General features: G+C 41.5%; 2 protein-coding genes across 10 annotated transcripts in view; one reads left to right on the forward strand and one right to left on the reverse strand.

The window, feature by feature from the left end:
* Window positions 1-4,309: 4,309 nt before the first annotated feature.
* Window positions 4,310-22,369, reverse strand: part of LOC101095968 (retinitis pigmentosa 9 protein) — a 42,324-nt gene continuing 24,264 nt past the window's right edge. For 2 of the 6 annotated variants that reach the window (XR_006594370.1, XR_006594373.1), the window contains 2 exons: window positions 19,432-19,516; window positions 4,310-8,320 (listed from right to left, as the gene is read on the reverse strand). The gene's annotated coding sequence lies outside the window, so the exon portion shown is untranslated. Of the gene's footprint in view, window positions 8,321-10,568; window positions 10,697-13,114; window positions 13,493-19,431; window positions 19,517-22,369 lie in introns of those variants that run through there. The other 4 variants (XR_006594368.1, XR_006594371.1, XR_006594372.1 and 1 more) reach the window with 3 other exon arrangements.
* LOC109497530 lies at window positions 7,781-20,701 on the forward strand. 4 transcript variants are annotated; one of them, XR_006594367.1, is made up of 4 exons: window positions 7,781-7,891; window positions 8,414-8,563; window positions 16,588-18,308; window positions 20,543-20,701. XR_006594367.1 is itself a non-coding variant. In XM_019825666.3 (3 exons), the coding sequence occupies exons 2-3, from the start codon at window positions 8,422-8,424 to the stop codon at window positions 17,511-17,513; spliced, it is 1,068 nt and encodes a 355-aa protein (XP_019681225.2). In that variant the 5' UTR covers window positions 8,148-8,290; window positions 8,414-8,421; the 3' UTR covers window positions 17,514-19,653. The 4 variants fall into 4 exon arrangements, 1 of the variants encoding a protein (XP_019681225.2); XR_006594366.1 differs by lacking the exon at window positions 7,781-7,891 and adding an exon at window positions 8,148-8,290; XM_019825666.3 differs by lacking the exons at window positions 7,781-7,891; window positions 20,543-20,701 and adding an exon at window positions 8,148-8,290 and having other exon boundaries at window positions 16,588-19,653.

A 22,369-nucleotide genomic window follows, 5' to 3' on the forward strand; every position in this document is an offset into this window, starting at 1 on the left:
TAGCTTTAACATATATATGGGGGGCTCCTCGGGGTCTCAGTCAGTTAAACATCCAACTCTTTTTTTTTAATTTTTTTTTTAATGTTTATTTATCTTTGAGACAGAGACAGACAGACCATGAATGGGGGAGGGTCAGAGAGAGAGGGAGACACAGAATCGGAAGCAGGCCCCAGGCTCTGAGCTGTCAGCACAGAGCCCAACGCGGGGCTCGAACTCACGAACCATGAGATCATGACCTGAGCCGAAGTCGGAGGCTCAACCGACTGAGCCACCCAGGCGCCCCTAAACTCTAACTCTTGATTTTGGCTCAGGTCATGATCTTGCCATTTGTGGATTTGAACCCCCCATCAGGCTCCGCGATGACAGGCGAGAGGTGCTTGAGATTCTCTCTCTCTCTTTCTCTCTGCCTCCCTTTCTCTCTGCCCCTCCCCACTCATGTGTGTGTTCTCTCTCTCAAATAAAAATAAAATAAAAATAAACATATATGTGGATATGGATATGGAAAATTAATTAGTTAAATGTACAACTCAAGAAGTTAGAAAAGCAAACAACAGAGAAGTACAAAAATATTTAAGGACGGGAATAAAAGAATAGTAATTTATTACACAGAAAATATGAGAGGAACAACAAAAGACTGATTCTTTGAAAGACTAATTAAACAGATATATTTTTGAGCACAATGATCAAGAAAAAATACAGAAGAGGAGAAATATTAAGTATCAAAATGAGGGGTGCCTGGCTGGCTCAGTTGATGGAGCATATGGCTCTTGATCTAGGGTTGTGGGTTTAAGCCCCATGTTGGGTATAAAGATTACTTAGATAGATAGATAGATAGATAGATAGATAGATAAAAACTTAAAAAAAAAAAAGAATCAAAATGATGAGCCACCTGGCTGGCTCATTTGGTAGAACATGCCACTCTCAGTCTTGGGGTTGTGAGTTTGAGTTCCACATTGTGAGTAGAAGATACTTAAAAAAAAAAAAATCAAAATGAGGACATATTTACAGATATCACAAGCATTATTAAAAATCAAAAATTATGAAAAATTTTATACCTAAGAATTGGGTAACATAAACAAAAAGGACAATTTCCTTGAAAAAATCAAGCTATCAAAACTAAATCAAGAAATGGAAAAAAAAACAAAAAAACTTATGAACACTGGATAAACTGCATCAGTAGTCAAGTGTACCTACAAAACAAAATACACAACACACTCTTTCAGAGAAGTTCTACCTAACTTTTAAGGAATAGGTAAATAATACTCTTACACGAACTGTTCTAGAAAACAACAAAAAAAGATAAGTTATCGAACTTATTTTGTGAGGCTGGGATATCTTGAAACCAATAAAAGACAATGTAAGAATTGAAAATTGTAAAACAATTCCATTTACAATCTTAGATTAAAAATTCTAAGTAAAATACCAGCAAATGGAATCCTACAATGTATATTTAAATATCAAGCCTAAGTTGGGTGTATCCCAGCAATACAAAGATTGTTTAATGAAAGAAAAACCTATTAAGGAATCTACTGTGTTAGAAAGGGGAAGGAGAAAAAAATATGATTATTTCAATAGATTCAGGAAAACCCATTTGCTAAAACTCAACATTCATTCAAAATTTTAAAACTTAAAAATTTTCAGCCAATTTGGAATAAAAGAGACTCTCCTAACTTAATAAAGGGTATCTAGAAAATAACCTACAATAATTCTTTATGGCAAATCATTAGAAATGAAGAAGTGTTGGGGCACCTGCGTGGCTCAGTTGGTTGAGTGACCAACTTTGGCTCAGGTCATGATCTCATAGTTTGTGGGTTCGAGCCACGTGTCAGGCTCTGTGCTGACAGCTTGGAACCTGGAGGCTGCTTCCGATTCTGGGTCTCCCTCTCTCTCTGCCCCTCCCCCTCTCATGCTCTGTCTCTCTCTGTCTCAGAAATAAATAAACATAAAAAAAATTAGAAATGAAGAAGTGTCTGCTATCAGTCTTTTTTTTTGCCTTTGAATATTTTTAAATTTAATTATTTATTTTTTCTTTGAGATAGAGAAAGAGAGAGAGAGAAGGGCAGAGAGACAGAGAGAGAGAGAGAGAGAGAGAGAGACAGAGACAGAGACAGAGATAGAGTATCCCAAGTAGGCTCCTCACTGTCAGCATAGAGCCTGACTGGGGGATTGAACTCATGAACTGTAAGATCATGGCTTGAGCCAAGATCAAGAGTCAGACGCTTAACTTACTAAGCTACCTAAGTGCCCCTGTTATCAGTTTTTAAAATTGAATATTGTGCTGAAGTTCTTAGAAGATTAAGACAAATGTGAGAATACATTCATTGAAAAGGAAGAAGTAAAACTGCCATTATTTGTAGATGATTCAAGTGTCCACATAAAAAATCTGGTCAAATCTACCAAAAATCTATCTGAATGGTAGATTCAGAGTAATCTACCATTACTCTGAAACTAATGAGAGTTCAGCAAAGTTGCTGGAATAAAAATATCAGTAGATGGGCTTAGCGGGTATTATGTTAAGTGACTAAGTCAGACTGAGAAAGAAATACTATTGATTCCACTAATAAATGGAATGTTAAGGGAAAAAAAGAATAAACAAAGAGCAGAATCAGAACTATAAACACAAACTGATGGTTGCCAGAGAGGAAGGGGCAGGAGGTTGGGCAAAATGGGTGAAGGGGAGAGGGAAATACAGCCCTTCAGTTATGGAATGAGTAAATCACGGGAATAAAAACAGAGCATAAGGAATACAATGGTAGTGTACAGCAATATAATGGGACAGATGGTAGTTACACTTGTGGTGAACTTGTGGTGAACGTATAAGCTTGTCAAGGGACACCTGGGTGTATCAGTCAGTTAAGCATCTGACTCTTGATTTCAGCTCAGATTGAGCCCCATGTCGGGCTTGTTGCTGTCAGTGCAGAGCCTACTTGGGATTCTTTCTCTCACTCTTTCTCTCTGCCCCTCCCACACTCTCTTTCTCTCTCAAAAATAAACATTAAAAAAAAATACCAATTTGTCAAATCACTAGGTTTTACACCTGAAACTAACACTGTGTGTCAACTATACTCAATTAAAAAAAAAAAGTCAATAGTATTCCTATATACCACCAATACAGTTAAAAAATGTAATTTAAATGAAAGAACTAACTTTCAATAGAAAAGAAATTTATAACTCTAAAAGATATTTATAAAGGAAATTATAAATTAGAAACTTGTACTTAAGGTTTAGCCATGGATGAGTGCCTGGGTGGTTCAGTCAGTTAAGCGTCTGACTCTTGGTTTGGGCTCAGGTCATGGTCTCATGAGTTCAAGCCCAGAGTCAGGCTTTGTGCTGACAGTGCGGAGCCTGCTTGGGATTCTCTCTCTCTCCCTCTCTCTCTCTCTCTCTCCCCCCCCCTTCCCTGCTCATGCTGTCTCTGTCTCTCTCAAAATAAATAAACTTAAAACAAAAAAAAAAAAGGAGATTTATCCATGGAGACAGATGTGATCCTAGTTCATTTATTTAACTCCCGTGTACTACACCATAATTTATGTATTCTCTTGTTTCATGGACATTTGGGTGGTTTTCAATTCTTTTATGTTACAAGCAATGCTACTGCAACAAGATTTTTTTTTAATATTTATTTATTTTGAGAGAGAGAGAGAGAGAGAGAGAGAGAGAGCGAGCATGAGTGGGAGGAGGGGCAGAGAGAGAGGGAGACCCAGAATCTGAAGTAGGTCCAGGCTCTGAACTGTCAGCACAGAGCCCAACTGCAGGGCTTGAACTCATAAACTGTGAGATCATGACCTCAGTCCAACACTTAACTGACTGAGAACCCAGGCACCCTTGCAACAAACAGTTTTAATAGATGGCTCCTTGGGATCATATGCAGAATTTTTTTCTAGAATATTTCTAGATGTACAATTGCTAGTTTATGGAGTATGACCCTTTTTCAACTTAAGAAAAAGTTGGGTTTTTTTACATTTTATTTATTTTTGAGAGAGAGACAGACAGAACACAAGTGGGGTAGGGGCAGAGAGAGAGTGGGAGACACAGAATCCGAAGCAGGTTCCAGGCTCCAAGCTCCAAGCTGTCAGCACAGAGCCCGATGCAGGGCTTGAACCCACAAACCATGAGATCATGACCCAAGCTGAAGGTGGACACTTAACCAACTGAGCCACCCAGACACCCCAACCATTTTTCAACTTTTTGATATTGTCAACTTGCTCTCCAAAGTGATTTGAAGTATCACCAGCAGCAGTCTATACATGTTCCTACCACTTCACTTCTTCCTCCTTAACTCTCGTGTTGTCAAACTGGTTACATTTCCCCCCCCCCCCCAATCTGATAGTTATAAATGGCATCTCACTGCAAATCCCAAAAGAATGTAGACTTCCTAGGAATTATAATTTTTTCTTCCCTGCTGTTTCCTTAGGGTTACAGTTGTGCTGGTCCCTTTGTACGTACTCAAATATTTGTGGAGGAAATGAGTGAATGAAGGTTCACTAGTAAGGCTGAGCATCCATGATGTGTTTATAGCTCACCAATATGTTAAAGAGGAAGCTCAAGTTATGGAAAACAAGACTATTATTATTATTATACTTGGTGTTTAAATTTTCAATATAAAATCCAGTGTGTCAACTGAGGGGAAAGTATAAATCAGGCTGCTTTAATGAGACAGAGACTGTCAGACTGTCAAAAGGAGAGTAACAGGGACCGCCCAAGCAACAGAAAAGGCACTGGGCCTGGGAATCCAAAGACCTTAGCCCAATCTCCTTCCAATTTAGGATTGAAACTTCATATATATGGTTAGATTACTTAACCTCCCTGAATCTCAGGTGTCGTCATCTTAAAATAGAGACAATGATAATAATACCCATTTGGAATCCTGAGCAGAGAACACAGAGTTCACTAACTGGACCTTAACATAAAAATAGCAACCACCACCTAACTTCAGACACCCCACCCCACACAAAATGCCTCAGTTGGCACAAAAACATTTTTATATTAGAGGTCTAGTGGAATCTATGAGCCAGATAGTACCACTACAGACCAAGTAGTACAAAACTGGGTAGTTTCATCTGTGACATCTTCCAGCACAGCCTCAAATCCAAAGCTTCCAATTAGCTGGCATTTCTGGAACACTCTCATTTCAATCCTGCTCCCTGCTGATCTACCTACGAACCCTCTCGATTATGTAACTTGGAAGCCCTGTTTGGCTGAACACAACCCACTATATCCCTCAACCTATTTCTGAATAGTTGCTGAACTTTGTTTCCTCCCAAGGACACTCCTGTTCTGAGCTGCCCTCATAAGGAGGTTCTTCTTTCTTTCACTGTTCATGCACTGAGATATGGCCACTAGCTTGTGGAAAATCCCAGTTTTCTGGGGACTGACTATTATAAGTTTTGGGGGGTTGTCTTCAAGAAAAATATTATAAAATTATAAATACAAACATCTTCTGATACTTCTGTCTTTCACCTTGTGGGTCACTGTGCCACATTCATTGAGGACATAGGAAACCTCTATCTACATGACCACGATATGAAGGAGGGGGTGAGTCATCCAAAACTGCAGCTTCCAAGATCTTTTCCTTCCTCAGTGCCAATGACTCTCACCACACAGCATCTGAGGAAAGCACTACTTGATCACCCGATGGACCTTGTTATAATTAGCAACAGTTCCAACTCTGAAATCCTAAATTTAAACTGTCCATTCTCTGACTACAACTCCCTGTCATGTAAAAGATTTCCATTAATTTTTTCTCCATTTGATCAGCTCCCCTCTGACATTACTTCTTTACTCTTCCTGACTATATACTAGGCCACTAAGTAGGGTGGGGTGAGGCACCTAGGGTAAAACTTTAAGGAGGCACTCATGTTCATGGTCATGTAAGTACAGGGTATACATTATGTGTCATGATGTATTAATTTCTCACCATGACACTGAACTTTCTTGAACCCTTGCTCTTCTGTCCACAAGCTCTGTAAAACCACAGTCCTTGGTTTGGATTCATGCAATCATTCAAGGTCTCTCCCAAGCAGCTGAATATGACTGAGCAAGTGATAAACCACTACAGATGAGGGAAAATACAAAGTACTGATCCTCATTCCAGGTCAGCCCTCAACTCTACCAGCAATCCTTTTGCATGTTTGTAGAAGACTGTTTTTTTCCCTTCCCTGCAGCAGTATGGCAGACATTGTTAGTTGTCAGCTCAATTAATACCCATTCTCTTCCTTAGTCATAGCATCTCAATTTATTGCAAGTGGCAATACGCCTAGCTAAAAGACAACTTCATTTCAGCCATGGGAAGCAATTGTGGTATAAGCTGAAATTGGGTAGGTCTTCTAGTAAAGCTCCGTAAAAGCAATACTGATGACAGAAGAGAAGCTGCTGTGTCCTGTTGTGCTCTTTTTTACCCTTTCCCTTCTCAACCCCCTGCTTTCTGCCTGGAACAAGCATCTTGGAACATGTGGCATTTTGAAGATGGAAGCCATTGTAAGGATGGCAGAACAAAACGAAAGGAGACTGGGTTCTTTGTGACAGCAAGGCGCTTCCAGACCTGCCCTGGAATATCTCCATCTCTATGTGAAAAAAAAACTTTATCCAGTTTCAGGCACCAGTATTTCTGCTCAAACACAACTTTACCTGGTAATGCACAGTCATCCCAAATTTTCAATGTTCCCTTAAAGTCTTTATTCTGCCCTCCATTGAAAAATATCAAGAGTAGGGCGCATGGGTAGCTCAGTCAGTTAAATGCCAGACTCTTGGTTTCAGCTCAGGTCATGATCTCACAGTTTTGTGAGACTGAGCCCCAGGTCAGGCTCTGTGCTGACAGCAAGGAGCCTGCTTGGGATTCTCTCTTTCCCTCTCTCCTCTCTTGCTCCCTCATACACACACACTCTCTCTCTCTCTCAAAATAAAAAACTTTAGAAAAAGAAAAACATCAAGTTCATCACATGCTAAAGCACTGACACTCCTGCTTTCAAAGACTTCATTTCCCACCTATCTCAGTAACTTTCTTCTGTCCGAGGCAAAGCATTGTAACCAGGCTTAGCTAACCTCACCTTGTGCTTCCTCAGAACATCCTCCTAACATCCCTTCTCTCTCCACTATAGGTAACATCTCCCTGTCTCTCCATTCTGGCCTTACAGATACCTAAATCTCTCGCTTTAAAAACAAAACAAAAAACTCACAATAATCCTTGCAACCCCACGACTCCCATTAACTACGATCCTAGGCCTTTCCTTTCTTTCCCATGCAAAAAAAAGCGGAGTCCGTGTGTGCCAGCTTCTCTCTCCAGCTGCCCATGTACCAGCCCACAGACGACTTCCCCAGGCCCTCTGCTCCTCACTCTCCCAACCCAGGGCGCCCTAACTGCCAGAGCCTCTGCACCCCTGCTTTTACTCTCCGCAGCGGTAGGGGCTGGAGCGCCCCTCCCTTATGAATCGCCTACTTTCAGGTCCACACGGTCCAGGCTAGCCTCCTCCTTCCTCTCTCCTTCTCCTCCGTCAGCTCCTCTTCCTTCGTGTCAGCGGTGTTAGGCCCAAGAAGGAAGGAGACCAGGGGCTCAGAGCAGGGGAGACAAGCTGTCTTCACCGAACACACTCAAATGGAAGGGACAGTCCGGGAGAGCGAGTGGGACAGGGAACCGACCCGTCCTCTGGAAGCGCCAACACCAGGGCGTCCAGGCGCCGGAGCGAGCATGGTGCCGAAAACTGCTCCAAGGCTTCTCCAGGTGTCCTTGGGAGGAGCAGTCAGGCTCCGATCCTCGCCCAGGGCGCATGCGTGAGCCATCTGTGGGAGGCCCGCGCAGCGCGCGGAGCCCATAAAAGTGGGAGCCAAGGCCCAGGTGTCAGGGACGTTCCGGGTTGTGGAGGTTGGCTTAGAGCAGGTGGGCGTACCGAACACGGTGAGTGGTGGGGTTGGGTGCAGAGGGAGTGGAGGCGACTGACTTGCAGGACAGGGAGTGGGGTGTGAGTCGTGGGTAAAGAGAGGCTGGCTCCCCCGGGATGGGCTCCTCTGGACCGGGGAAGGGGCGCGGTGGGCACGCCCGAGAGGCTGAGGACGAGGGCGCTGCAGGCCAGGCCTAAGTGATGGCCCTGGAGTGGAGCTCCTGGGCACAGCCCGTCACGTTCGAGGCGCTGCGGCAAGTTCTCTCCTGGCCTCAGTCTTCACTCCGTGCTGCTGCTGCTGCGTGGGGGAGCCGAGACTTGTTTGTGCGAGATGCGGCCCGGGCTTGTGGGCAACACTGCCCGGGTCCCCAACGCCGCGCAGCCCTGTGTCCGCGATCCCAGGCCAGCCAGAAGAGGTGAGGACCCTTCCACCCAGACTTGGAATTCTGAAAGGGAAACAGGAGAACTTCTCCGTTAACTGTAGTGTATGGCACTTGAGTGCGACTGCCCTTTCCTAAATATGAACACCTGTCTTTCAGCCTAGGACATGAACGCCTCTTCAGAAAACGCACATTTCGAGGGCAGTAATGCCAGACCCTTTTTTTATGTGCACGCCATGGGCCAGCAGCCTTACCTGAGTCCGTGGTGCCAGAGTCCCCCCTATAATCCATTCTCTGTTCCTGGGGCAGGTAAGAAGTCCAAGAAGTTCAGTGCGGTTAGAGACCCTACCCCCTAAAGCAACGCCTGAGATTTTCTAATACTTGAATCCATGGTCTCCCTTTCCTCACTCTGTCCTGACACAGAAGAGATTATGGCAGCACATAGGGGCAGTGTTTGAAGTTCACCATTTTAATAGGTAACATTTGACTTCTAGCTATATGCCGGTTATTCTGCTAAATATTGGACGTAGGTTCTCTCATTTGACCTCAACAACCTGATGGACTAGGTATTATTGCTGTCTTTGTTTCACAAATGGGGGAACTGAGGCTCGGAGTCTGGGACTTGCCCAGAGTTACACAGGAGTCAAACCAAAATTTTATTAAACTAGTCTAGTAGAGGGACCTAGAGCTCCTAGTCCCTATAATTTTTTTTTTAACAAGGCCTAAAGATTCTAAAAGCTATTATGGTAAGGTAAAAAAAAAAAAAAGTACTCTGGGAGAAGTATGGCAAAACTTAAATGTTTGGGAGGTGGACATCTAGGATTTCATGCATTTTACGGGGTGGGAGAGGGCTTTAGGCAGTGCAGGAGAATCCATGGGGTGATTCTCCCTTCTCACACCTCCAGTAGCAAAGATATAATGTTAAACCTATTCTTCTGTGTACCCTGTTGTAGATAAAGCATGTTGTGTATCTTATGCAACTGTTTTCCAAGGAGAAAACTAGGTGTGATAAGGATTTCTTCTGAGTTCATCAGTCACTGATCCCAACTGAGTAGAATTTTTAGTCCAAGGAGCTCCTGGTGGCAGCCATTTTATAGCTGTAGTCTGAGCAATAAGGAATTCTGCCAGCATATGGTCTACGGACTTCAGCTCCTCACTGTCTCCAGCAAGATGGCTTACTTGACATATTTTGGACTTGTACCTCCACATGAGCTTAAAGAAATTTTTATATATAAGCATTCCGTTAGCTCTATTTCTCTGGTGATCCCCTAATTAATACAGATGTTGAAATGTGATTTTGGAATGGTAGATGAAGGAATTATATGAGGAAAACTTTTGAGGTCAGAGGGTGGGAAATTCCTAAAAGAAATGCATATTGTACCTTAAACTTTCTTTGAATTAAAAGGCTGAGATTCCATACTTGTGCAGTTTGTTCATGTGATTCACTTTCAGGTTTGTTTATTTATTTAAAGTTTGAGAGAGAGTGCCTATACAAGCAGGAGAGCGGCAGAGAGAGAATCCCAAGCAGACTCCATGCTGTCAGTGCAGAGCCAGAGGCAGGCTTGATCTGGCAAACTGTGACATCATGACCTGAGCCAAAATCAAGAGTCAGACACCTAACCAACTGAGTCACCCAGGCGCCCTGCACCTTCAGGTTTAAAATATTTGTCCTAAGAGTTGTGATTTAGAATTAAAGTGGTGAGTACTGGAAGTAGGACTCAGCTTTGTATTGCTTATTTGTTTGTTTTAATTGCAATCAAACTGAGAGATTTTAGGAATTACTGTCTTGTGTAACCTAGAACTGCAAGAAAGAAGCCACTTCAGGTTGGCTAAATAGGGAATCAAAAGACATAATCCAGGGGCGCCTGGGTGGCGCAGTCAGTTAAGCGTCCAACTTCAGCCAGGTCACGATCTCGCGGTCCGTGAGTTCGAGCCCCGAGTCAGGCTCTGGGCTGATGGCTCAGAGCCTGGAGCCTGTTTCCGATTCTGTGTCTCCCTCTCTCTCTGCCCCTCCCCCGTTCATGCTCTGTCTCTCTCTGTCCCAAAAATAAATAAACGTTGAAAAAAAAAATTTAAAAAGACATAATCCATATTAGTACTTATTTCCCTTTATTTCTAGGTTTTGACTTTCTCTGTATTAATCTCATACTTAGCCATTTCAAAGTGGCAAAGATGGCTACAGCATTCCTAGGCCTGTAATGATTTTATGGCTAGGGGTCTCAGAGAAAAGCCCGCTCTTCCAGTAGATTCAACGAGTTCCAAAGCTCACTGTCAGTGGTCTGGCTTTGTCACATGCCCTCCTTGTTCTACTTACCAAGCCAGGAATATGGACCAGTCTCCTTAATCAGTCTAGGTTATATGCCCCATGTTGAAGGTGTATAAGCCAGTCATATTCCATTTGGACATAGAAGGTCTCTCCATTTTCAAAGGAGCTTGAAGGGCCTATTGCCAAGAGACGAATGGATGCCAGTATGGAAAGATAAATGTTGACTATAGATTCACTGAAGATAATTTACATCATTTTTGGATAAAGTTAGTTAAGTAGGAAATGAGAGGAATGTATTAGAACTTGTCAAATAGCTGGATAAAATTGTGTATTAAACACATTTGCATTTCCTTGATGACAGATGATGTGAAGCATGTTTTCATATGTATATTTAGCAAGTTTTGTCTGTGTATTTTCTTTGGTGAGGTGTCTGTTAAGGTCTGAAGCCTCTTTTTTAATCAGGTTCTTTTCTTTTTTCTTTCTTTCTTTTTTTTTTTTTTTTTAAGTTTATTTATTTTGAGAGAGACAGAGGCAGCATGAGCAGGGGAGGGGCAGACAGGGTGGGAGAGAGAATCCCAAGCAGGCTCCACACTGTCAGCACAGAGCCTGATGTGGGGCTTGAATTCATGAACCACGAGATCATGAGCTGAGTCAAAAGCAAGAGTCAGATGGATATTTAACTGGCTGAGCCACCCAGGCACCCCCTAATTGGGTTATTTTCTTAATGTTTTAAGGGTTCTTTGTATATTTTGGGTAACTGTTCTTTATCAGTATTTTCTCCCAGTCTGTGACTTTTCACTCAGTTGACAGTATCAGTATCTTTTGCAGTTTTAAATTTTAATGAAGTCAGCTTTCAGTTCTTTCTTGCATGCATCATATATGCCACTAGTATTTTGTATAAGAAGTCATCACTATACTTAAGGACATACAGGTTTTCTGTTATCTTCTAGGTCTTATAGTTTCTGCATTTTGCATTGAGGTTTGTGGTCCATTTTGAGTTAATTTTTGTGAAGGGTGTTTAAGGTCTTTTTCTAGAATCACTTTTTGCACGTGTATGTTCAGTTGTTCCAGGATGGTTCGTTGAAAAGACCATCTTTGCTCCATTGTTTTGTCTTTGCTCCTTTGTCAAACATCGGTTAATTACACAGGCCTGGGTGTGGGCTCTCCAGTCTATCCTATTGATCTGTTGGTAACTTCTTAAGTGTTTGGTAGTCTTCAATGGGCCCTTCTGGGCCTGTACTTTTTGTTCTAGAAGGTTATCAGTTGATTTTTTTCTTTAATAGATATAGGTCTATGCAGATGTCCATTTCTACTTGTATGAGTCTAGCAAACTCTGTCTTTCAAGGAATTGGTCCATTTTGTGTAGGTTATGAAAGCTGTGGTAATAGAGTTCATAGTATTCCTTCCATCTTTTTAATGTCCATGGGATCTGAAGTGGCACCCTCTTTCATTTCTGATACTAGTCATTTGTGTCTTCCCCTTTTTCACTCAGTAAGCTGGCTGGTGGTTTATCAACTTTATTGATCTTTTCAATGAACCAGCTTTTTTATTTTATTTTTTTATTGATTCTGTTGTCAATTTCATTAATTCTGCTTTAACTTTTTATTTTCTTATTCTTTGAATTTAATTTGCTCTTTATTTTCTAGTTTCCGAGATAGAGACTATATAATTGATTTTCAAATCTTTTCAATTTTGTAAATTTCCCTCTAATCATTACTTCCATGTCATCCAACAAATTTCGACAAGTTCTATTTCATTTAGTTCAAAAATCTTTTCTTTTCTTTTTTTTTTTTTGAGTAGGCTTTGTGCTTATCACAGAGCCCAGTGCCAGTGCCACTCATGACCCTGAGATCAAGACCCTGAGGTGAGACCAAGAGTTGGACGCTTAACTGACTGACTCACCCGGCACCCCTAGCTCAAAATCTTTAAATTTCTCCTGAGATTTCTTCATTCACTCAGTGTTACTTAGTATTTAATCTCAAAGTATTAGGTGATTTTACAGCTATCCTTGTATTCTATATTCAGTTGTAGGCTAAGAGCAGACACTGTATGATTAATATACTTTTTAATTTGTAAAAGTGTTTTTTTATGGCCCACAGTATGTACTGTCTTGGTGAGTGCTCCATGTGGGTGTGAGATGTATATTCTGTTGAATAAAGAAGTCTGTGGATGTCCATTATTTCCAGTTGGTTAAGGGTACTGTTGAGTTCAGCTGTCCTTACTGATTTTGTACACCTGCCACATCTGTCCTATTCTGATACAGGAGTATTAAAATCTCAGTGGTAATAGTGGGTCATTCTATTTCTCCATGTATTTCTCCATGTATTTCTATCACTTTTGGCCTCACATAGTTTCACCCTCTGTTAAGGGCATGCACTTTAGGGAGGGATTGTTACGTTTCAGTGAAGAACTGATGTTTCATGTAATGCCACTCTTTATCCCTGATCACTTTCCTTGGTCTGAAGTCTGCTCTGTCTGAAAGAAATACAGCTTGTCCCCTTTCTTTTGATTAGTATTAACATGGTACATCTTTTTCCATTCCTGTCTTCATATTTAAAGTGAAATTTTTTTTTGTAGACAATACAGTTTTTGCCTTTTAGGGTGTCTTGTAATGTTTTATTAATTGCCAGACATTCTGTATTGCATAAAAGGAAGTGCTCTAAATAGGCTTTTAGTGACATGGTAAGTTGTGGAGGTAGGACAGGGACCATAGTGCCATGGTTATAGAAGGACTGTGATTTTAGGTCTCAGTCTTTTAGTGAGATTGTGCCTTTGGACTATGAACTATGCCTTCTCCCATTGGGCAGGGAAGGGTGGTTAGGGTGGTTTGAGATAAGTATTTGCTTACACCCTGATCAGTTAGGCTCTGGTCAACTAGCTTGTCCTGAGGTCTGGTGTTAGTGTTGGCTGGAGTTCTCCTTGTATATGTCACAGTGGTTCCTCTTCTCTCCTCTTCCTGTGGGATCTTTCTCCTAGATTTAATGTAAGAAACTGGTTGAGCTACTGTAGATAAAATTCGAAAAAAAGCAAAGGGCAGCAGGGGATGGGGGAGGATTCCCTATGAATGGATCCCCTTGAAGTTTTTAACAATCAGATTAGTTCTCCTTGAGCCTGCAATTTGTCAGTAACAATAGTTCAGGCTTCCCTGTCCCACTACTAATTCCCATGGAATTTTTATCTCTTAGGTTTATACCCCTCTAAGTTGCACTTATCTGCATTCACATATCTCTCCAACACTGGGGTAGCACTTTGCCTGTAACCTACTGCTATGAAGGGTCTGGGAAGAATTCTTGATTTTTTCAGTTCACCTTTTTACTTCGTTTGGAGTAAATGACTTCCAAACTTCTTACATATCCAGAATCAAACTCTACCAGCTTTTAATATTAATTAGACATGCAGTACTCATAGGTGTGCAATTGAAATAGAGGGACAAATTCATGCTTTTATAAATAGGCTGATTTTGATTCAATATTAAGTTCTCTTTGCATCCATTCCCTCCTTTGTATAACAAGATGAATTAGTTTTCTTTTGACATTGGCCAACATCTCCCCATTTCTCCCACCACCCAGCCCCTGGCAACCACCATTCTACTGTTTCTGAGTTCATCTTTTCTAGATTTTACATATAGGTGAGATGATATGGCATCTGACTTCCTTTATTGAACTGACTTCTATTAGGAAAAGCCCTCAAGGTCCATCTGTTATCACAAGTGGCAAGATTTCCATTTAAAAAACAAAAGGTTGGGGCACCTGGGTGGCTCAGCAGGTTAAGCATCTGACTTTGGCTCAGGTCATGATCTCATGGTTCATGAGTTCAAGTCCCACATCAGGCTCTGTGCTGACAGCTCAGAGCCTGGATCCTGCTTTGGATTCTGTGTGTGTGTGTATCTTTCTCTGCCCCTCCCCAGCTCACGCGTGCGCCCTCTCTTTCTGTCTCTCTCTCTCAAAAATAAATAAACATTAAAAAAGTTTTAAGAAAAAAAAAGCAAGGGGGCATGGGTGGCTCAGTCGGTTAAGTGTCTGACTTTGGCTCAGGTCATGATCTCACGGTTTGTGGGTTCGAGCCCTGCATCGGGCTCTGTGCTGACATCTCAGAGCCTGGAGCCTGCTAAGGATTCTGTGTCTCCCTCTCTCTCTCTCTATCTCTCTCTCTCTGCCCCCTCTCCCACTCATCTCTCTCTCTCAAAAATAAATAAACATTTAAAAAGTTAAAAAAAAAATGTTTTAGGGCACCTGGGTGGCTCAGTCAGTTAAACATCGACTCTTGATTTCAGTTCAGGTCTTAATCTCAAGGATGTGAGTTCAGGTCCTGCACTGGGCTTTGTACTGGGTGTGAAGCCTACTTAAAATGTGTGTGTGTATATATATGTATACAGATACATATGTGTGTATAATATATATATACACACATATATATTATACACACACATACAGCTGTATACAGATACAGATGTATCTGTACACACACACACACACACACACACACACACACACACACACAAGATTTTGGTAGCAGTTGGAAGAAGTAGGGAAGGAGGGATTTCCAGAAAAGTGAAGAGAAGTTGGCCTGTGGGGAATCCACATATGGCTAGAGCCTACAGGCTTAGTGGGACAGTGAGATGATACAGATACAAATCAGATAATAAGGGCCTTTATGGTACCCTAAAGAATGGGGTCATTGTTCCTCATTTCCTGAATGGCAGTGATAAGCCCTTCAAATACTGTGTCTGGAGTGAGGAGGGGTCACAGTTGAGTCAGAAATAAAATTCTGGGGGCACCTGGCTGGCTCAGTTGGTGGAGCATCTGACTCTTGATGCTCAGGGTCATGAGTTTGAGCCCCATGCCCCACAGTTGGGTAATCTCTACAGTTGGGTGTAGAGATTACTTAAGAAAAGAAAAAGATAATTCTGGAGGTAGTATGGACTACAGACTTGTGAATGTCAGGGGGATGGGTAAAGGAAGTTACTAGTAGTTACTGAGATAAAAACATAGGAGAGGACTTCAAAGTCCTTCGCATGGTAGAAGAGGGAAGGTATTACAAAGAGTAGCCATGGATTTTGATTAGTGAGTGACAAAACTTTAACACCTATGTTTTTGCAGTAAGTGGCTGAATAGGGTCCTGTGGTAGATTCTACTGGCAGAGATCTGCTATTATGGTATTTTGTTCCACTGTATGATATGGTACAACATATGGTAGGAAGTTATCTGAGTCATGAACTTCATTCTGTTGGCTTCTAACCTCTATAGACAGTGTTGAACTCCCAATGTGAGACTTATCTGTTTACTTTCAATACAGGAAGAAACCCATGAGCTTGTATGTATAAATACATCAGGCCAGGTCCGACAGGCATTTTGATGCAGTCTTAAACAGTGAAATTGAGTTCATAAGATCAACCTCACTATATTGAGTAAACTGCCCTCATAAACACTGATCTGAGTATAATTACTGCTTTTATATACTAAGTAGAGGTTTTATCTTAACTTTGTTAATCGTATACATCTGTTTTGCAAAAGCAAATGCCTTTCCTTAAATGAATTTGTATGAGAGAAATGTGTCTGTCATTCCTGGCACCACTGCACTGTTTACCCCTAAAGAGTGGAAAATGGGGGAAGATGTGTGTATGTGTGAATGAATAGTGCTGAATGAACAGGTTTAGAAAGGCTTGTACATACAAAGGACTTTTGTTCTCCTTTGCTCTATAAGAGCTGACATAATTATTCTTTCTTCAGCCACAACAATCCAGAATTATGCTTAGTGGGTGCTTGGTCTCTTTGAAAAACCGCCACTACTAAGTAGGGGTGATTCATGATATGTTATCTGATGGTCTGGCAACCAGTCAGAACAGATGCCTGCTCTTGTAGTGAAGGAGGGTGCTGGAGGCCCACTGTTCTGGTCATTGCCTGTTCACTTGTTGAATCCTGAGGGGAGAAAGTGGGGGGCCATTAGCTACCAACTAGCATGGAAGAAATGCCATATTTTAACACTTGGTGTGGCCACTTGGCTGTGTACTGGCTGAATGTTGGGACCAGCTGCAGGAGACAGAGTGACTACTGTATTCTCTTTCCAGGTTTCAGAAATGGAAGTCTGTATTTTCCATATTCAGTGGTACTCAGTGAGTATCCTGGCTTCCTTGTTCCTCAGTCACCACTGCCCACTACACTTAACCGACGACCTATGTTTTATAACACAGCACATTTCCAGCACTGTAGTGGCTATAGAAAGAAAAAGAAAACGAGAGAGACTCAGACTGAACCTCAGCAGGCTGAGAACATGACTCAGAAACAAGACACCCACTCAGAAGGTGATATGGTGACCAGTATCCCTACTTCTAATATTGACATAGAAATGGACGACATTCCTGAAGAAACAGATGGCGTTTTGTCTTCTGTTGCCCAAAAGAGGGAGCTACACGGTAAGAGCCCTTCTAATAACAGCCTGCATAGGACATCACCTCATGGAAGCTGTGCATGTGAGAAAGAGAAAATGAGGCTAGAACAGAGCAAAGGATCCCTTGTAACGCAGTTCTGGAAGACTTTGAAGGAAACTATGTGTTTGTATGACCTAGCTTATGGTAAAGCCATGCCAGAGAAGATGGTGCAGCACAATAGGATTTCACAGAGTTCTTGGGAAAATAGAACTTTCCCTCATGAGGGTACAGAGGGCATTACATGCAAAGATGAAGAAAGCACTGTCTGGTTGGAGCAGTGTCATGATGTAAGACATGATGATGTGGTAAAGTTGGGCTTCATCATGAATATGAACTTGGGTAAAGAAAAAAGCTATGCAGCTGCTCCCCAATTCCTATCTTCTCCAGATGAAGCAAAAGACAGAGATAGAATCCAGAATACCCTGAACTCAAATCTGTGCCTGTCTTCTGGAGATGGCAATAAGCTCCAGCAGGAAAGGCCGGTCTGCTCCAGCAATAAAGCCATTGAGGACCTGAGCCTACAGTCCAATCCCAGAGTCCCCTTCGCATTGAGGAAAGCGTGCTAGACAATGGTAGTGGGGGCCATGGCTTCCCTGTGAACATGAATGAAGTTGAAGTGATACAGAGCAACAGCTACCCTGAGAATTATGTCCCTCCTCCTATCTCGCTGGCCAAGTTCAACCAGGCTAATGGAGGCATTCAGTGTGATATGAGCCAGTGGCAGGATGCAGAGCTGGAGCAATCCCCTGAGCAAATGCTTTCCAAAGATGAGTCATGACTAGACTACAAAACTAAGGGATCACAGAGAAAGTCAATCAGGAATAGGAAATTGAACACAAATGAAGAAAAAATGACCATAAATGATGAGATTGAGGAAGAGTATCATGAGAACTTCAAAAAGTGTGCCAAAATTAAAAAGACTGTGAAAGGCAGAAAGCAGAAAACCCTGAGCAACTTCTCAAGTGGTAACATAGTGTATTTGTTGAAGAAAATGCTGCCTTGAACACTGTTCTTCCCGAGGATTCAGAAGACTGTGAGTTGGAAGAGGAAGTTGAAGGTGAAATGTATGAGGTAGAATGCCTCTTTGAAGAAGTTAGTCCACCAGACCCTGTGAATTCCTCAAAAAGAAGGATTTTTTGCAAGGCCAGCAGGATAATCAGGATGCCACCTGAGTGGTCTCTCTCTCCTCAACTTATCGTCTGGCCCACCAGAAATAAGGACAGGTTTAAAGCATGTTGAATATGAGAGCATCCCTATGGTGTATGAAGTGACAGGACAGGATGGCAGGATCCAAAGGGAACGTATGATGGCCATGCAGAAGGGACTGGAGTCTAAGACAGCCTCTCACAAGTCATGGGAATGTAAGTGACTAATGGGCTGATCCTATTTGGTTGTCTGTGGTGGTTCCATACTGCATCCTGGAGGCAAAGGCAGCCGTACATCAATAGTATTTCTCCATTTTGAAAGTATGTTCTTAAACAATTATAGATGCCCATGTGTGCAGGATTGGCAGAGATCCCAAGTCTGAGGTCCTGCATTCCAGGAAATTGTAATGTAATTTGAAATAAAGAGCTGTAGCAGATGATGGAGAGCTGGTTGGTCTTAAAGGACAGTGGGGTTGAGAGAGCAAAGGAGAGATGGACATTGAGGTAGGTGGTTGCTGAGAATGGGCAGGCCATGTGGAGGCAGTGAATTGTGATACAAATTTGGGGACTGTGGTTTGAAGAGGGAATGGAGACAGCAGCATGAGCTTATCAAATGGGCAGCCAGGGCAGGTCAAGTGTGTTTCAGGGATTGAGCTTGAGACCAGCTGGCCAGAGGGGAGACCTATGTTGAGTTGAGAAGGTAGGTGTAAGCAGAATGGGCTAAAGTAGTAGATATTTTCCTTTCTAGATGTTTTTCCTCTAGGCAATAAGGAGGTGCCAAAGCAAATTGAATAAAGGACAGGAAGAAGTATGCTCTAGGAATCTTCAGCTGGCAGTACAGTGTAGGAGGAATTTAAACTCTGCCTATGTGGCTGAAACCCCTGTATAAAGTCAGTTTAAGTGAACTTTGGATATAAAATGATGAGGGTCTTAACTCTCATGGGAGTAAAAGTTTTACATCTCAGAGAATTCATTAACGAAATTGACTCCTTAAGAATAGAAGGCTGGGTTTTGAACTTGAGTACCTAGAAAAAATGGTAACATCTGTGGTAAAGTAAACTTGTGAAGGGAATTTGTTTTGCTTTATGTGTGGCTGTCAGTGGGAGGACTGGACCAGCAGGTCATGCACACCTGGTTGAAGCTGGAGTTTGGATCACCGTATTTTTAGGGAGGGGCTCAAACGAGTGGGAAGGGTCCAAAGTAGAGCCTGGGGGATGATTATATCTGGGGTGCAAAAGTGAAATGAAGCAGGTAAGGGATGAATGGGATGCATAAGGACCCGCAGGAAATTTAATTAAGCTCAGTCTTAGCTTCTAAACCAGAACACTGGCCATCTTACCTTTAGTCTTCTTAAAGTCTCATTTGCCTCTGCTGTCATTCCTCATCAGTGTGTAGGAATCCATTTTTTCCATCCTATCACAGCCCTGTGAAGAAGATAACCTCAATTTACTCTTGGTTATGCAGTGAAGATGGTAATTTTCAGGGTGAACCTCTAGATTATGTCTATTACATTTTTTTATTGCTAAGGACTGTAGAATGATATAGAATAGGATCTTGAAAAATAGGTTTTCTTGAAAGATGTATTATTTATTTATTTATTTATTTTGCCATTTTTTTAAAGCAATTTGGGTTATTTGCTGTATGAATCACTTCTTCCCTCAGGTAACTGTGAGAGATGGAAAAGCAAGGTACCTTACAAAGTTTCAAACAGATTCGAGGCAGATGCTGTAAAGTTTAGGAAACAGCCAGCAGGTATAGAGTTGGTATCTATCCTGTGTCCAGTTTTCAATGTCATGATTAGCTTTTAGGGCTTTGTTTGGGGTTTCCTACTCAGTGCATGTTCTGTCCTCTAAAACTAACACTGCTTGTGGGCAATGAAAAATGGCAGCATTCTAACTGGGTAGTAGACCTGTATCTATATAGATCCTTGCTCACGAGCAGATTGGAGCCTAAGCCTTTTCATTCTGTGGAGTGTCATTTTTATGTCAGTTTTCCACATTTAATTCACCAGTGCTGTTATGGTAGTGTGTTGTATGTTATATGGGATTTTGTAAGTTATCCTGCTGGTTCAAAGTGTCCCAGGTTAGAGCTAGTAGAGCTGGGCACTGGAAGTTCAGGATCTCCCTTAAAAGTTCAGGATCTCCCTTAAAGGTCTAGTAGTTTGACAGGCTTCTCTTCACACTGGGTCTTGGCATTGAGTATCCCTGCCACACCTTCAACCCCTAGGCCTGGGGTGTCAGGGAGAAAGTGCTTATTGGCTTTTTAAATGGGCCATTCCTGCCTTGCAGCGGTCATAAAGTAAAGATTGATAATCATGCTCCAGCAAAATGTTGAGACCTTTAACTTTATCCTAAAGATGAAAATTAAAGATATTAGTAATGATTCTTTGTATAAGATATCTTGAGTTTTACAGCTGATTTAAGGAACTGTATTATTCTATTATTTTACAGGAAACAAATACTGAGTTCCAGCTACATAAAAGAAATATTGCATCATTATGGTGGTTTAGAACATGTGATCATCCATTGATTTAATCTAATAAAGCTGTTACACCAACAAACAAGAAAATATGACATTGTAAAGCCTTTGCAATTAAAAGATATAAAACAGCAAATAAATTGAATTGTGTATGTGTGATTCTCAAGCATTTTGTTCCCGTCTCAAAATGGCCACATCACTGGTAACACCAACAGAGTTGGGTCATTCCTGAATACTTCTGCCATGTCTATTACTGTCTTATAATCTCAGGGACCTTTAAATATGGGGAAAAGGATGGCAGAGTTGAGGACAGACTAAATAGATGGATTCCGCATGAACAGGAACTACCCTGAAGAGAGAGACAGTACCTTTTTCATTTTTTATAAATGGAAACCAGGCATATAGTAGGTCCACTGATGGGTGTGTCCCATGGTGGTTTGTAGTATGTTACTTACTTCCAGTATACACTTGTAGAAACAAGGGAAACTTTAGGCAAACAAGAGTTCCTTATACTCGGAACCTATGACCTAGATGGTAAATTTGTGGCACCAGTCTTCTCCCAATAAAAGATACAGGTTAAGTCTGTGGCTAGGTGCCAAAATGTTTATATGTGGATGAAGGCTGTCCTACGAGTAATTATAAGATATAGGTATTTGGCAGATATGGAGAGGCTAGGGTAACCTCTTGGAAGGGCTCTCTGAGTGATCGTATCAACAATATTTTGATACATATGGATGGATCCACTCAATATTGCCTCTAAGTTGTCCAGTAATTTTAACTATATATATATATATTTTTTTTTTACTATATTTTTATATTTTTAACTCCATATGGTAACAAAGTATCTCTCAAGATGGACTAAGGAGATGGTAAAAAGTGATGGCACTGCATGTTTTCAGATGAGATGCAAAAAGGCAAGCAAAAGATGATACGGTTTCTAAAGCTGGTCTTATGAGAAGATCTGACTTATTTCCTGCCTAACTCCTATTTAAAAGATGGAGTAGATATTCTAGGAGAATATCTGTGACCCCTATCCCCACCATGGCTGGATTATGTGACTCTCCTATGTGTCTTCTAGTAACACCTGCATTTTCACTTTCATAGCCCATTATGTGACATATCACAGGAGAGTTACAACGTTTTCAACCTTGAGACCATGTATTCCTTAGGGCTGTAGATTATTGTCTCCAGTAAATTATCTCCATGGAATAGTTAGTATAGAGCCTGGAACATCATATGCACTCAAGTATTTGTGAATGAATGGCTTAGTGTCAATTTAAATGAACAGTTTTGTCCTTGGCACTGTTCCCACCAACATTTCAAGCCCAGAACATAACTGAAATGGGAAGGCTGGAATAACTGAACAATAAGGAATACTTGAGTCCAGATAATCCAACTTCTGAGCTTATTTGGGAACTACAGGAAGGCATTCCACTACTCTAACTCCCTACCAACAGTTCTGATTCATTCAAATTCCAACAGTCTGATTCATTCACCTATAAATCCCCATGAGAAGATTAAAGAGTATGGTTTTTCATTAATGTGTTAATAGGAGTTGAATCTGATTGCTTTTTTGACACCTGTGAAATAGGAGTTTGAAGTGTGGGTAAACTAATTCAAGGCATTTAAATGGACCATAACTGGGGCTCTCTGGCTAGTAGGAAGATATTGGACCCTAGAAGTTAGGAAAGATGGTAATGCCGGTATATGGAAGAGGAAACAGAAAAAGAGGACAACTCCAATGAACACTTCCCTGCTTTGTAATCCTTCCCAAAGTCTTTATTCTAGAGGCCAGATGA

This window comes from Felis catus, chromosome A2 (assembly GCF_018350175.1).
Source record: "Felis catus isolate Fca126 chromosome A2, F.catus_Fca126_mat1.0, whole genome shotgun sequence".
In the NCBI taxonomy this organism is placed as follows: Eukaryota; Metazoa; Chordata; class Mammalia; order Carnivora; family Felidae; genus Felis; species Felis catus.